Consider the following 15791-nt stretch of genomic DNA (forward strand, 5'->3'; position numbering starts at 1 on the left):
TGGAAAAAGCCCACCAAAAGGGGCCACTGCCTTAAAATTCAAGCTCCTTTGTATAAATATGTATATATATATGTAAAACATACATAAAGTACAGATATATAATAATAATATGTGTATATAATACACTATTTATATTCATTTGTTTAAACATATCTTACATACACACACACACACACACACACACACACACACACACACACACACACATATATATATATATATATATATATATATATATATATATATACTGTATAGACATTTATACACATATATATACACATGCAAATGAACATTTACCAAAAACCTGTGCTTATTTTGTGAGTACTCGCGTCCCTTCATAACCATAGAATTTGCTAATGTCTAGACGAGCTTATCTGTTACAATAAAAAAAAAGGTTTCCATTTTCCTCCCTCCCTTCATCTGAACGGCTTCAGCAGACGTCACAAAACCATAATCAACATGAAAGTCAGTCCCCGAGCGTTTAAAAGCTATCCGTTGGGCCCCCCCCCCCTTCCCAACCCCCCGGGGGCCTTTCGCATTTCGTAAAAGTCTTCGTTCCTTAGGGGGGAAACTTTATTTCACGGCTCAGGGAATCAATTAAGTGCTAAAAGGAAATATTTCGAGACATCACCTTTGGTGGTCTCGATCAAATATTTAAAAGCCTGAATGAGACTGAATACAGCCTGAAGGGATTTGATCCGAGGAAGAGAGAGAGAGAGAGAGAGCGAGAGAGAGAGAGAGAGAGAGAGAGAGAGAGAGAGAGAGAGAGAGAGAGAGAGCTGAGAGGGAAAGCAAAAACGATGGCTATTTCTCACACGAGCGTTTTCCGTCACGCTCTAATGCTCTCACGGATAGGATTAATTTGTCCGCAGGGAGGGGATGTAAAAGGAATATCACCACTGTACTGGAATTCCGTGAAACGAAGTTTCATTTATTTCCCAAGAGCAGAGCGGAGCATACCTGAGGCTTGTTGCATCGCGCACTGACTGCTACGGTGGTAGCCGGGTGAAATTAACAAAATTTCGGCGTAATTTTCATTTACTCTCAAAATTACTTTCACGCAAGAGAGGCGACATTGAATCGTTGGGGTTAACAAACAGGAAGACAGAACTGTAACCTCAGGAGTCAAGACTCCTTTTTCCCGGTGCTGTTCGCTACAAGAAAAGTCTTATTAAAGACGAACGCGCCTTTCATGTCACCCGGTGAACTAAATGGATCTTCAGTTTAATACAATGGTAAGGTCAGAAGGTTACAGCGGTGAGGAATAAGCCGATTGCCGGTGAGTTGATGATAGTTAGTCTTCTCTGTACCATCCGTTCTAGTTCACGCAGGGCGCTTGATTAACAGGTTGTACAATAGCAGATATCTGGGTTGTCATGTTGAACAATCCTGCACTTGATTAACAGGTCGTACGACAGCACATATCTAGGTTTTCATCTTGAACGTTAAACAATCCTGCACTTGATTAGCAGGTCGTACAATAGCAGATATCTGGGTTTTCGTGTTGAACAATCCTGCACTTGATTAGCAGGTCGTACAATAGCAGATATCTGGGTTTTCATGTTGAACAATCCTGCACTTGATTAGCAGGTCGTACAATAGGAGACATCTAGGTTTTCATGTTGAACAATCCTGCACTTAATCAACAGGTCGTACAATAGGAGATATCTAGGTTTTCAAGTTGAACAATCCTGCTATATTGTAAACAAAAGCTAGCCTTTTAAATGTAAGCGAAAATGAAATAAGACACGAAGCTAAAACTCGTAGAGATGATGAGATGTGTTGATCACTGCAAACATCGAGTTCAGAAATTGAAATATACTGCATATACGCATTATGTTTTACTTGCTTATCGACTGATTGTTCTCCTGGCGTCGCTTTCTACAAACACACACACACACTAGAAAAATTTCAGTGGTTTGTTAACGATGTTTACGTTAATTTACGTAATAGATAACAAGGGAATACTTGTTGTGGAAAAAAAAATCCTTGACGTTGATTTAATAATAAGTAATCTGGTCGCACTTATAAAGGTTTCTTGCAGTAAATGTAAGGGGAAAATCCTGCAGGATGCTTCTTGGTATAGGCAAGCATCTGCGAACTCGTATATTTAAAGGATACTGAAACAAGACAACATCTGATACAATAGAAAGCATGTGAGGGCCTATTATTATGATAAAGATAAAAAACATTGCTTCAGGATACTTTTAATGAAAAGGTCAACGGAACTAAGTCAGTGGTCAGCGAGTCTAAAGATTTAATTATCGTATACAATGGCATCCTACCGTGAGGAAATCGGACGCACCGTGAGCAGTAGGTTGTAACCCAATCGCATTATCTAGCCCAGGCTCGTAGCCAATAAGGCAAGGAAAAGCGAAGATAGGGAGGGAGGAGGGGGATGGAAGGGGGCGCTTGCAATGTTCATCTGAAACTCGAAGACTTTTTATTATGGTTAATTATGCAAAAACATTTTGATCAGATGTTTAATTGCATTATTTTCATGATTTCTTTCTGTATTTCCCTTTACTTCCTCTTACATCTTCCTAATGAACACTATATTCTTTGGAAGCTTCAAATTCAAGTCGATGGCCCCTTAGGGCTTGCTCCATTTGAAAAGGTTGCATCTACTAAATAATAATAATAATAATAATAATAATAATAATAATATAATAATAATAATAATGGACTCCTAAGGAGGCAGGATACAACCCGGAACCCCACACTATAAGTACCACCCAGGCGAATTGGAGGGCTGTGATAGACCATAATAATCATAATAATAATATACTTTATTAAAAGTAATGGCTACTTCAGCAGCGTTACACTTGTAGAGATTCTTCTCTATTTTCCGAATAGGGGATTTTTCCGTGCTACTCAGACAGGCTAGTAGAGCGCCTATAGAGGTCATGATCAAATACAGAGTCAAAATTGGTGTATATATTTGAATTTTACAGATAAACTATGATACCATAGTCATCAGAGTCATTAACGATATCTCCCTCTCTCTTTCTTGAAGCAAGCGAGCTTTCGTCTGGAGCTGCCAGACATCCTCGGGCTGGGAAGCTGAGGGTGGACTGATCTTGGAGTGGTGTCCGTCCTCCTATATATTTGGGGTTGACAGCAGGGGGTCTGCCCAATGCTGACCAATATTGGCTGGTGGTGGTAGGTCTTCGTTTTCATTGGTGGCTTGAGCCTGGTCTCAAGCCACTTTCTCCGCGTTGATGGTTGCGATGCTGTAGGTCCTGCAGCCGTCTCGACCACCTGAGTGGTGCGTTTACTTTGATGGGCGTTTCGCTACGCTGCTAGACGTCACGGCTAATTTGATTTTCGTTGGCTGCAGGAGTATCTCGTTCGTGGGCGTTGTCTTCCGTGGAGCTGTCGTGATCGGTGGTGTCATTGTTGGTGGCAGGTCTTCTCATACTCGTAGGGAAGAGAAATTCTTCCTGCGTCGTATTTAGTGTTGGTTTTACTTACTGGATGAGAAGCGCCTCCAGCAGGCGTAATCGACGGGCATCAGGGGCCTTCCCAATGATCTTCGTGTTTTGGATGATGACATCCTGGGAGATGGCCTCTTGATGTCTGGTGCGGGTGTGATTCTTGATAGCCTCCTCTTGGGCGTGGAATGAGAGTCTCTTCAACAGGCGCATGGTAGTCATACCAACGTAAGCACCGCTGCAACCGCGGACTGGGCATGTATACTGGTACACCATATGCGTCTGCTTCCCCCTTGAAGCAGATGCATGTGGTGTACCAGTATACATACCCAGTCCGTGGTTGCAACAGCGCCTACGTTGGTATGACTACCATGCGCCTGTTGAAGAGACTCTTGTGCCACGCCCAAGAGAAGGCTATCAAGAATCACGCCTGCGCCAGACATCAAGAGGCCATCTCCCAGGATGTCATCATCCAAAACACGAAGATCATTGGGAAGGCCCCTGATGCCCGTCGATTACGCCTGCTGGAGGCGCTTCTCATCCAGTAAGTAAAACCAACACTAAATACGACGCAGGAAGAATTTCTCTTCCCTACGAGTATGAGAAGACCTGCCACCAACAATGACACCACCGATCACGACAGCTCCACGGAAGACAACGCCCACGAACGAGATACTCCTGCAGCCAACGAAAATCAAATTAGCCGTGACGTCTAGCAGCGTAGCGAAACGCCCATCAAAGTAAACGCACCACTCAGGTGGTCGAGACGGCTGCAGGACCTACAGCATCGCAACCATCAACGCGGAGAAAGTGGCTTGAGACCAGGCTCAAGCCACCAATGAAAACGAAGACCTACCGTCACCAGTCAATAGTAGATCAGCATGGGGCAGACACCCTGCTGTCAACCCCAAATATATAGGAGGATGGACACCACTCCAAGATTGACAGAGAAGCAAGAGTAGTGTTCCAAGGCAGAATGTCAGAATACTACTCTCTTGAAAACGGCACTCCACCGGGGGGCATTCTAAGCCCCTTCTTATTCAATGTCCTTATGGAAAATGTAGCCTGTCTCGAGCTACCATAAGGAGTAGAGGCCTTCATATATGCTGACGATGTTTGCGTCGTCAGCTCCGGCCCTCAAAGACAACTCCAAAAGATGCAAGAAGCCTTGCAAAAACTTGAGGACAAGTGCACACAACTGGGACTTAAAATCAACAGAAACAAGACAAAACCAATGGCAATAAAACATAATCGAAATCCACCCAACCCTCTACTGAAAGGAGATGTCATAGACTGGGTGGATAGCTACACATATCTGGGAGTCTGCATTGCAGATTCACTATCTCCTGAGAAGGAAATACAGCTCCTCCAGGCCAAAACAAAAATAGGGCTTAATGCCTTAAAGAGAATCACAGCACTACAAGAAGGTGCAACATACCATCTGCTCAGGAGGTTCTACATACAAACCATCAGAGCACAAGTAGAATATGCAGCACCAGTCCTGACAAGTCTCAGAAAGGATCAACAGCAGAGGCTGGAAGTCATCCAAAATAATGCAATGAGACTTATACTTGGAGCCCCAATGTGGACAAGAATTTGTCTCTTAAGGGCAGAGACACAACTACAATCTCTCAAGCACAGGATAGGCCAAAGAAATATTGCCATTCTGTGCAAAACCATCAGAAACGACAGAAATGGACCACACAAAAACAAAATGCAAGCGTGTATAAACCTGCATGAAGAGCTAGACCCGCCCAAAACCTATGCGGGCAGTATACTTCAGACACTGAGAGAACTGGGTATGCAGGACACAGTGAAACACATAACAAAGGATGTCCCATCGGTTACCAAAAACCACCTCCCTGGGTCGATGACCCAATCCGGTATAACTTCACAATACTACCGGGAAACAAAGTACTGTGCTCAGCACCACAGATGAAAACTGCAGCAGAAGAAGCAATCGGGAATACAGCAGCTGAAAACATTTATTACACAGATGGCTCAGTTGATTCAGAAGCTCCAGCAAGTGCAGCAGCAGTGGCTGCCCAAGACTTCAAAGGAAGCTGGAGGCTATCCAACAATGCCTCCATACTACAAGCGGAACTAATGGCAATCTTAAAAGCCTTAGAAAATTCCAATTTAAAAGAAGGACACACAACAGTGCATATCGACTCCAAAGGAGCAGAGAGATATTGTTAATGACTTTGATGACTCTGGTATCATAGTTTATCTGTAAAATTCAAATATATACACCAATTTTGATTGTATTTGATCATGACCTCTATGGGCGCTCTACTAGCCTGTCTAAGTAGCACGGAAAAAGCTGCTATTCGGAAAATAGAGAAGAATCTCTACAAGTGTAACGCTGCTGAAGTAGCCATTACTTTTAATAAAGTATGCTTGAGAGAGGGTCTGCTTCCTGAGTACAATAATAATACTAATAATATGCAAAGTGTTGGTGATAATGTATTTGTCATACCTGCTTTACAAACGAAAGAGTTGTTCTACAAAACAGGTAAATTTTGAATGTTTTATTTAATTTTTTTTTTTTTTTTTACATTTCCTCTAATATCTTCATTTTTTGCATAAGAAATGAGGGGGACATTCCAATTAAATAGCCTAAAGACGCTTAATATTTTCGAAGCTCTGATTGAGGAGCAAAACTACAACCTGTTTCATAAAGTAACGTCGCCGAATTACCTGATAAGGATTAATTGTGACTTTTGAGTATATCGTACGTTTCAGGATAATCGATAAATACTTGAAGAAAATTAACACTATATCTTATTTTTTCTATCTAGTACATTTCCCTCGCATTGTATCTACAAGCTCTTGCCTACAACTGCTTACGACAGTCGAAAAAGGTGCTACTATTTAGACCTTCTGCATTACTTTCTTTAAACATTCGCCACTTTCTTAGAAGTGTCGTGATGTGTCCTTTAAACTCAAAGATTAAGCAGTAGATTACGAAGACATTAAAGGACGTAGCGTACTTGCCTTTAATGAAAGCAGATGCAAATGATAATGAATACGCTTGGTTTAGAAATTTGACGTAAATGGCTTTACTTAGAACACTGGATTGAGATGGCTTTATTTCAGGATACCCTGACTATCAGAGGTTCTGATTCATAGCTTCATTTTCTCAATTTACTGTCAACATGAAAAATATATTCTTCATGTTGGCTGAATTTCTGGTCCTTCGTGATAACTGTCTTCATTATCTGACGTACGTGAGGTTCATACCGAGAGTATCTCATGTTAAAATATGTGTAAAATGATTCGTACAAAAGTAACTACATACAGATAAAACTGACTTAAGAAAACGTTATTTTGCGACCTAGGGAAATGGGATAGGTATTAATGTTGGGATCTATTAAACGTCCACAATCTTACTATAATGGGCGTAATGGCTGTCCGTCCGTCTATCATTCAATCACGGCCAAACGGTTGGTCCGATGGGTATGAAACTTGGCAGGATTATAGTGGGGACCCATAAGATGGTTCATAATGGGATTTCATACTACCTTCCCCCCACTGCCCCCTCCAAAGGGGGTGGGGGTGAGAAGGGATTCCCTTAAAGTAACGGAGCTGGTTCTGCCCGTGAAACGAGGCTAGTTACGTCCGTAGATTGATTTACTTTACGAATTTTCGTACATAATTTATGTATACATATGTTTGCTAGTTCTCTTAATTGAGGTAGTTGTACCCGAAATACTGCCAAAGCACATACAAGAAGAACAGTTTCGAGTAGATTTGTCTATATGGTACTGGTGATGAACAAAGTTTGTGTATCAATTGAGGATTAATTGGAGCTATATCATCCAGCAATTATAGTCGTTACTCGGCTATTGGCCCCCAGAGAGAGAGAGAGAGAGAATTTGGAGGACTTTCTATTAGAGTATCATACTCATGCATAGTTAGCTATTTAACATTACAATATGTTTGTTGTATTATACATCCAGTGTTGCTTTAAGTGTAGTTTCATATCTGATACTGAGTGATTCTCGTTTTTATCATTCACTGTTTGCCCTCACCCTCTCACTCCATGGAAAAATGTTTACAAAGCAAATGCTCTGCGTTCTAGCTTTACCTTAGCTCCAGCTTATCTCCATTTCTCTAGGTTAAGAAAGCTATATACGTGTTTTGCCAAGATTGATTTAATATTATTTAGAGCAAATAAAATCCATTTCCGTATGGGTACACATTCCCTAAACTACCCATTTCTTGATTTATCTTATTATAGTAATGAATGACAGAAACTGGATAGTGATGAGTATGGCCCCAAGGACAATGACTGAAAGCAAAGGTCAATATATACTACAACTGAAAAAATACAAAAATACTCATAAGCGCAACAAGGCTGCAGTATGATAGCTTTCATTAGCTTGTATTTCGTTGTGTCGTATGTCGAAGTTTTTTTTTATATAATACTATCTCTATTTTATCAATTTAAGTGAGATGTTTCTTCCCGTCTATGAACTCTCCTTAATGGGAACGTAACTAAAGGCAAATGGAAGATAATAAATTACTTCTCTTACTAAAAAGACAATGCTCAATGCCAACAAAATAAAGACCCTCAGGAAGGATTCAGTCTCCCGCGTGAGAGGGGAAATGAAACTCGGAAAGAAAAAGACATTCAAAAGCAATTTCCTAGGCTTCTTTTTGGTAAGAAAAATTGCTGAAATGAACACACTTGAATGAATGCAAGTGAGCCAGACACCACGACAAATTTATTCATCGCTATTTAATTCGTTGAAAAGGGATGCAGAAAATCTTCCAATTAGTGATTCTCTCGTCTCTACAGCTGTTATCAAGCATGACACGACAAGATCAAAAGGAAAAGAAAAGAAAGAGAATAAATAAACAATGTTCTGTTTTGTTAGCCAATAGCTTTAGATTCCAGCCAAGCATAAGCAAACCCATTTATTTCAGCGTAAGATATGCCATTTTTGATTCACTAGGTTATCATTCCGAATTCATCTTCTTTTTTTCTGTATTTTTTTGGCTAAACGATCTCTGTTGAATTGTTAAAGTAGAAGTTGTGCAAAACAATATGCAAGACACCTTTATTTGCATACGAACTCTGTCTGTCTAACCATCTATATACAAATATACATAGATTCTCGCCAATAGACACGTACACTGACACACATGCACACACACACACACACACACACACACACACACATATATATATATATATATATATATATATATATATATATATATATATATATATTCAAATTTATATGAACACCAATCTCATCAATTAGAATTGCATCAACATTGATTCCTAAAGTAACACCTACAATAATTTTGACATTTGAAGAAATTATTATTATTTATTATTATTATTATTATTATTATTATTATTATTATAATAATACGGTCATATTTCATTATCTCTCGTATCCAATTATTGTAATGTTCTTCCACTCAATACGGAACCGGAGACTGAGGTAGATCGTTTTTAAGCGCCCTTCTTTGTTCTCAATCTGAGATCAAAGGACGATAATAATTCCCGTGAGATTTATTAATAGATAAATAAGAGACGAAATGAAAAGCGTAACAAAAAAAAGTAACAAAGGATTCGACTGTTTAATTACCATCAACCATAATAAGGTATACATTACTGTACTATAATTACTGTGCATTTAAAAGCTATGCTTATTTAATCATCAGTCTAATTAGCGAGGCAGACTCAAATGTTAACTTTTTTTTGGAGCAGTTTGTACAAAATTAGGTCGCTATGACGAATTGTATTTCCGGAATTAAAGAGCCGTGATGATATCGGTGGCCGGTAATAAACTCACAGGAAAAATGAGTCACAGAAAAAAAGTCCCAATTTTGGCTAGGAAAAAAGTCACAATTTTAGCTAGGAAAAAAGTCACGAGAAAAATCATGGAAAAAAGTCATAATTTTGGCTGGGAAAAACTCAACATGAAAAAAAGTAAGTCACAATTTTGTTATTTTGGAAAAAATGCCACAGGAAAACAAGTGATAGAAAAAAGCCACAGGAAAAATGTCGCAATCTTAGAAAGGAAGAAAGCCACAGGAAAAAAAAGTCACAGAAAAGTCATAATGTTGGCAAGGAAAAAAACCACAGGAAAAATGTTACAATTTTGGGTAGGAAAAAAGCCACAGGAAACAAGTGATAGAAAAAAGTGGCCATTTTGGCTAGGGAAAAAGACACATGGAAAAAGTCACAGAAAAAAGTCACAATTTTGGCTAGGAAAAAAAGCCACACGAAAAATAACAAAAAAGTCACAATTTTAACTAAAAGAGAAGCCACAGGAAAAAATAACAGAAAAAAGTTACAATTTTGACTAGGAAAAAAGCCACAGGAAGAAAAATAAAAGAAAAAAGCCACAATTTTGGCTAGGATTAAAAGCCACAGGAAAAAAGTCACAGAAAAAAATCACAATTTTGCTTAGGAAAAAAGCCACAGGAAACAACGTGATAGAAAAAGTGGCCATTTTGGCTAGGGAAAAAAGCCACATGCGAGATAAAAGAAAAGCCACAATGGCTAGAAAAATAAAAGCCACAGCAGTACACTAGGATCACAATTTTGTCTAGGAAAAAAGCCACAGGGAAAAAATAACAGAAAAAAGTCACAATTTTGACTAGGAAAAAATCCACAGGAAAAAATAACAGCTAAAGTAACACGTTTGACTAGGAAAAAAGTCACAATTTTGGCTAGGATAAAAGCCACAGAAAAAAATTAAAAAAATCACAATTTGACTAGGAAAAAAGTAAAAGAAAATCTTTTTCAATTTTAGCAATAAAGCCACAGGAAAAAAAAATCACAGGAAAAAAGGTCACAGGAAAAAGTCACAGGAAAAAAAAGTCACAATTTTGTCTAAGAAAAAATTTACAGAAAAAAAGTCACAATCTTGACTAGGAAAAGCCTGTTTTTATTCTTTTTTTATATCCCATGCATCATTGCTATTATTCTTTAACGTTGCAATCCGTCTGCGGAATATTCGTGGATATTTCACCTACTCGATATATCGCTTTAATATGAATATTTACTGCGTGCATTTGATGTTTTCACTTCCGCGTTCGTCTGCTACAGATTACATGCATATTCTCAGTGACACATTCTCTCTCTCTCTCTCTCTCTCTCTCTCTCTCTCTCTTATACACCACACACAATCACGATATTAATTCTTGTAAAGTTCCCAAACGTGGTAACATTTACACAAATAATGATGGTTTACTTCATAATTGAGATTCCTAATTCTTTTTACACGTCTAAAATTTTGCCTATGATCCAATAGAATGCTTTGCTGGCCGTTCGCCGTTTTAATCCAGTTGAATTTTCCATTACACACACACACACACACACACACACACACACATATATATATATATATATATATATATATATATATATATATAGATATACACATACATACTTGGAACAAATATTTTCGTAGGATAATCTACATATATATACTGCATATGTACACACAATCCATAAAACGTATATATAATTATATAATAATATAATATATAGTAGATTACCTATAATATATATATATAGATAATATATATTATAACATTTATTTATATATATTATTATATAATATCTATATATATATAATGATATATAATAATATACATACCAGTTTATTTATATTGAAATACTTGTTCGTGTTCGTGTATGTATCTGTACATGCGTAAAACTGACACGCACAAGCCTAGTCTCTCATCTACACGCATGAATAACAAAGCACCACAGCAATTTCCTACGGCAAAGCCGACGCCAGCCAAGGAGAGAGCAACATTGCTTCATATTTCATTGTCTTAAATGTCGAGGTCCTTCGATTTCTGTGGCGAAATGTCAGCACCTACTTTGTGTCTCTGGCCGATATATCAAACATCAGTTTGCGTTTGTAATACATAGATTTTCGGAAGCTAGGGTATACTTCGAAATTACGGGAATGCAATGTTTACCGAATATTACTAGCCTTAAACGATTGTGTTAACCAGACATAGAGATAATTTTTTTTTTTTTTTGTTTGATAAAGCTGGTGATTAGATTTTGTTGCCTTTGATGGTACTTGTCAAAAAGCTGGAGTATACTTAAAAAGTATGGGAATGCTACGTTTTTGGAATATTACTAGCCTCGAACGATTGTGTTTACCAGACATATACTAGATCATTTTCCTAATATAAAGATGGTGATGAGACTTTTGTTGTCTTTCGTGGTACCTGCCAAAAAGCTAAAGTCTATATGGAAAGTAAGGGAATGCTATGTTTTTGGAATTTTACTAGCCACGAACGATTGTGTTATCAGACATAAAGACAATTTTTCTAATATAAAGCTGGTAATTAGATTTTGTTGGCTTTGATGGTACCTGCCAAAAAGCTATAGTGTATTTAGAAAGTATGGGAATGCTATGTTTGTTTTTTTAATAATACTAGCCTTAAACGATTGTGGTTACCAGACGTATGGATAATTTTTTTTTAAATTAAAAGCTGGTAATTAGATTTGATTGCCAAAAATCGTCTTGTCAAAAAGCTATAGTCTATTTAGAAAGTTTACCAGACATATAGATCACTTTTCTATTATAAAGATGTGATTAGAATTGGTTGTCTTAGATGGTGCCTATTAATTTTTAATAGGGTAAAATGATGTCGATAGATTATGATGCCTTCAAAATCTCTATAATGAGTTTTTGTTTTCTCCGAAACTATGCTCATAACGTTGTTTTTGTTATGGGCGACACAAACTCAGAAACTCAACTTTAACCTTTATTCCGTTAACAGTAGTAGTAGTAGTAGTAGTAGTAGTAGTAGTAGTACTACTACTACTACTACTACTACTACTACTACTACTGTTAACGGAATAAAGGTTAAAGTTGAGTTTCTGAGTTTGTGTCGCCCATAACAATAGTTCATTCATCTGTGTGCCCAAAATGAATCCTTTGAATTACGAAATATATACAACTGTACTCCTTGAAGACCTTGCTTGAACTGCCAAAGAGACTTCATAATTTTAGGAAGCGAGATGAAATCGTAATTTGTTTACACCTCTCAACTCTTTAACTACCACTTACAAAAGTAACGACATTGTTTTACCAACTAGATGGGTTTGTGTTTCTGCATTAACATACTCAGCCCCATAAACAGATTAAACCTGTTTATCAAAATATACACCTACTCATGCAGACACAATAAATAACCTTTAAGTTACAATACAAACTCTTTGAATTCAAAACACTTTCATGATTCACATATTCACCTAAACAAAATTAAAAATTTTCATAACTCAAATAATATATAATATCAAATGATAAGCCATAAGAACAAAATATTATCACGTTACATTTAACATAAAAATCCTAGCCTTCAACTAATAACACTAGCTTCTGAATAGGACGGACAATAACAGAAGAAAGTGTCTTAATCTTGGCACTGCGAATTATTCCTTTGTCATCAGGGTATACTTCTATCGCTCGCCCCATTGGCCACTGATTCCTTGGCTCAATGTCACTCTTTACCAAGACCACATCGCCAACAATTAGATTTCTTCTTGGTTCATTCCACTTTTGTCTAGTCTGTAAAGTGCTCAAATACTCCTTTCTAAATCTTGACCAAAACAGGTTGGTCAGATATTGAACGCATCTCCACCTTCTCCTCATATAAACATCATCCTTTTGAAACAAGCCAGGGGGAGGGATCACATAAGATTTTGGAATCAACAAATGGTTTGGAGTTAGTGGCTCAAGGTCATCTACGCTGTCACTTACAGTGGTTAACGGTCTTGAATTGACGATGCTCTCAACCTCACAAAGCAGAGTCCGTAAACTTTCATCATTTAGCCTTTCACAAATTCCTTCACCAGTGCAGACAACACCTTTCTAACAGTTCTGATTTGGCGCTCCCAACAACCACCCATGTGGCTTGCTGCAGGTGGATTGAATTTCCATTCAATATGATGATGCGACAAATACTTCTCAATCTTCTTTTCCTCCATCTCATCAAGAGCTGCCTTAAGTTCTCTCTCAGCCCCATGGAAGTTGGTTCCATTATCACATCTGATAACCTTGGGATGACCTCTTCGAGAAACAAATCTTCGCAAAGCATTTATGAAAGAGTCAGATTATAAAGTGTTTGCAGTTTCAATATGAATTGACCTACTAACCAAGCAGGTAAATATCACACCATACCTCTTTAACTCCTTTCTTCTTTCCTTGATGTAATAGGGTCCAAAGAGGTCAATACCAACATTACTGAATTGTGGTGAAGGTTCCAATCTGTCTGCTGGAAGATCAGCCATCTTTGACTCAAAGCTGGTTCTTTCAACTTCCTGCAAGTAACACAATGAAATAACACATTCCTGACAGTTGCATTAGCATTGATGATCCAATACTTCTGCCTAAGATTTGAGAGAACATGGTTTCTACCTGAATGAGCTAATAATTCATGCTCATGTCGTATCAACAATGTAGTCACATGATGCTTCTTTGGTAACAGTATGGGATGTTTGGCAGACTGTGGAATGTCAGACCTTCTTATCCTACCTCCAACCTTCAATAAGCCATCCTCAGAATCAAGAAAGGGATCAAGCTTATAAATTGGACTACTCTTGCCAACTGACAATTCCCTTGATAAAGCCTTCACTTCATCACCAAACGCCTCCCGTTGAACATACATTATGATTGCCCTTTCCGCATCAGTGGTTACACAACCTTTCCTTTTACCACTAAGGATTGACTTTAGTTGTTGAAATACAGAAACTGCCTTTTGTAACCTTGACCATGAAGAGAAATATTCAATCAATCTTGTAAACCCATGATGTTCTTCAGAAATTGTGACCGCAGATACATGTTCACTCTTACCATCAACACAATCTGCACAAACATACTCCTGTGAAGGCAAATAATCAGATGCAATAAATGATGGGCCATGAAACCATTTATCATACTGCAAAAACTGATGTACACTAATACCTCTTGATGCCACATCAGCAGGGTTATCACTGGAGTTTACATATCCCCATTGCTCCGGCTGGGAGTAGTCTCTTATAACCCTGACTCTGTTAGCTACAAAAACAGGGAACCTTTTAGTGTTGCTATGAATATAGTGAAGGACTGTTGTTGAATCTGTGTAGTACACTACCTTGCCAACAGTAAACTCCAACTCCTTCAGGATGTGTTGAGCAACCTTGACAGACACAGTTGCAGCTGTAAGTTCTAACCTAGGTATAGTCACCACCTTTTTGGGAGATACTCTTGATTTTCCCATGACAAGATTTGACTGAACTTGGTTTCCATCGTGAAGAACAAGATATGCTGCAACACCATAACCAACTGTACTTGCATCACTGAATAATACAAGACTTGAACCTGTCACATTACCAAAACCACTTGACTTGAAGCATCTTGGTATTGAAAGCTGCTCCAGTAAATGAAGACCTTGTATCCAATGTTGCCACCTTTCAGCTGGCTCATCTGGAATCCTCTCATCCCAGTCCAGACTCTCAACTTGACACAATTCTTGTAACAGTTTCTTGGCTGGTAAGATGATTGGAGAGAGCAACCCAAGGGGATCATATAATGATGAGATAGTTGATAACAATCCTCTTCTGGTGAATGGATTATCCTTGAGCTCGATTGAGAACTTGAATGAGTCTTCTTTAAGGTCCCATAACATTCCTAAGGCTCTTGTCATTAAACTCTCCATGTCAAGATTAAACTTGTCACTTTCAACCGAACAATCTTCAGCAGGCAAAGCTTTAAGGATATCAATTGAATTGCTGACAAATTTAGTTAACCTAAATCCTCCTTCACCAGTTGCAGATACCAAATCCTTCACCAACTTCACTGCTGTAGGAACACCAGCACATGACTTCAAACAGTCGTCAACATAGAAATTGTGCCTTATGGTGCTGCCAACAGTTCATTCATCTAGCAATATGAATACGGATCAGAAGGACAACGTAGAAGACAATGGTGACGCCAAGGAGAAGTTACGCACCCTCAAGAACAACCAGACTGCTGCTCTCTCTGCCCTCACAAAGAAACGGAATGAAGTCAGCAAGTGTATGGAGAAGCCTGATAATCTCCATTTAGTAAAGACAGGCTTAGAGGAGTTTGAGGAAGGCTTAAAGAAGTATAAAGACTGCCACAATGATTACTTATCTCAGCTACCTGTCAACGAGCACCAGTCAGAAATCAAAAGGTTTGAAGATAAAGAATTGTCTGCCTTAGGATTCAGATTTCAGGTGCATAAATGGATAGCCACAACAGAAGCAAATTTGCAGGATTCTATGGACGGATCTTCACTGCGAAGCAGGTCACATAAATCCAGGAGATCAGTTAAAAGCACAGCATCAAGTGTAAAGTC

The 15791-nt window shown here is 38.3% G+C and overlaps 2 protein-coding genes across 2 annotated transcripts in view; both read right to left on the bottom strand.

The window, feature by feature from the left end:
* LOC135224689 (uncharacterized) overlaps positions 1 to 15791 on the bottom strand; it is a 191699-nt gene that overhangs the window by 11473 nt on the left and 164435 nt on the right. The window lies entirely within an intron of this gene.
* Positions 12157 to 15128, bottom strand: LOC135224885 (uncharacterized). The gene is made up of 3 exons (XM_064264209.1): positions 13974 to 15128; positions 13613 to 13752; positions 12157 to 12277 (listed from the first exon to the last, which is right to left on the bottom strand). The coding sequence occupies exons 1-3, from the start codon at positions 15126 to 15128 to the stop codon at positions 12157 to 12159; spliced, it is 1416 nt and encodes a 471-aa protein (XP_064120279.1).

Source organism: Macrobrachium nipponense, chromosome 12 (genome assembly GCF_015104395.2).
Source record: "Macrobrachium nipponense isolate FS-2020 chromosome 12, ASM1510439v2, whole genome shotgun sequence".
NCBI lineage: Eukaryota > Metazoa > Arthropoda > Malacostraca > Decapoda > Palaemonidae > Macrobrachium > Macrobrachium nipponense.

Bases quoted from the DNA above. Each gene is read 5' to 3' on its own strand.
- LOC135224885 (XM_064264209.1), bottom strand. From the start codon at position 15,128: ATGGAGAGTTTAATGACAAGAGCCTTAGGAATGTTATGGGACCTTAAA. The intron at 13,753-13,973 runs GTTGGAGGTAGG...TGTTACTTGCAG, and splicing joins CTGAGGATGGCTTATTGAAG to GAAGTTGAAAGAACCAGCTT. The intron at 12,278-13,612 runs GTATGGTGTGAT...TTCCGTTAACAG, and splicing joins AGAAGAAAGGAGTTAAAGAG to TAGTAGTAGTAGTAGTAGTA.